Source organism: Penaeus monodon, chromosome 20 (genome assembly GCF_015228065.2).
Source record: "Penaeus monodon isolate SGIC_2016 chromosome 20, NSTDA_Pmon_1, whole genome shotgun sequence".
In the NCBI taxonomy this organism is placed as follows: domain Eukaryota; kingdom Metazoa; phylum Arthropoda; class Malacostraca; order Decapoda; family Penaeidae; genus Penaeus; species Penaeus monodon.
The window spans coordinates 18,151,950-18,152,679 of record NC_051405.1 but is presented as its reverse complement, the minus strand read 5'-3'; the positions used below and the strand labels follow the sequence as shown (position 1 = coordinate 18,152,679).

Sequence of the window (730 nt, the reverse complement as noted above, 5' to 3'; positions counted from 1 at the left end):
CAAATACAGATGAGACAGAGACAGTAAGGAAGTGTGTAGGGGGGAGGGGGTAGAGGTTAATTTTCAGGCAAGTCGCAGGTAACCCTCATGATCGCATGGCTTCGCATCGCTGTCCGCTGCCAGTCCTGCACCAGCCGCGGGAGGAACTGTATCTCACCACCGTCGCTCCTCTCAAGACCGCGCGATAGAAGACAGAAGACTTCACCAACACGCTAACATTTTTCCCACAACATTTATTCCTCTCCCTTCCTCCCCTCTTCCCATCCCTTTTCACCTTGCCCCCAAAATCGAAAAAATAACCAAAGAATGAAAGGCAGGAGCGCGGTCCTAACCATCGGCCTCGTACTAGCACTGGCGACGTCTGCCGAAGGAGGAAGCGGCCTCGGCGATGTCCACACTTCAGCAGCCACCGTCGCGAGGCTCGTCGAGGCTGAGGAGGAGGTCATCCGCGCCCTCCAGGACTACATAGACAAGGAGGAGAACAGACTGGCGGCTATTCGCGGGTGAGTCTTTGGATGAAGAGCTAAACACGTCTCGATTTTTTTTTCTTCTGAAGGTGACAATGGAGGTACAGTGGCGACCAAAAAACTCAAACATATTTCCAATCAAGGCCTTGTTTACAATTTCGTCTCAAACACAGGGTAATGACTGTTGTTTAGGTCACGGAAAAGAGGACTGTTGTCCGTGAGTGTAGGTCTATGTACTCGGAGGTCTGACTGAGTACGAGTAA

At 51.6% G+C, this 730-nt stretch overlaps 1 protein-coding gene across 1 annotated transcript in view; it reads left to right on the top strand.

The window, feature by feature from the left end:
* The first annotated feature begins 66 nt into the window (after positions 1-66).
* Positions 67-730, top strand: part of LOC119585667 (prolyl 4-hydroxylase subunit alpha-2-like) — a 19,448-nt gene continuing 18,784 nt past the window's right edge. Inside the window, exon 1 of the mRNA XM_037934342.1 lies at positions 67-503. Coding sequence (XP_037790270.1) covers positions 307-503 — 197 coding nt within the window. The 5' untranslated portion in view covers positions 67-306. The remainder of the gene's footprint in view (positions 504-730) is intronic.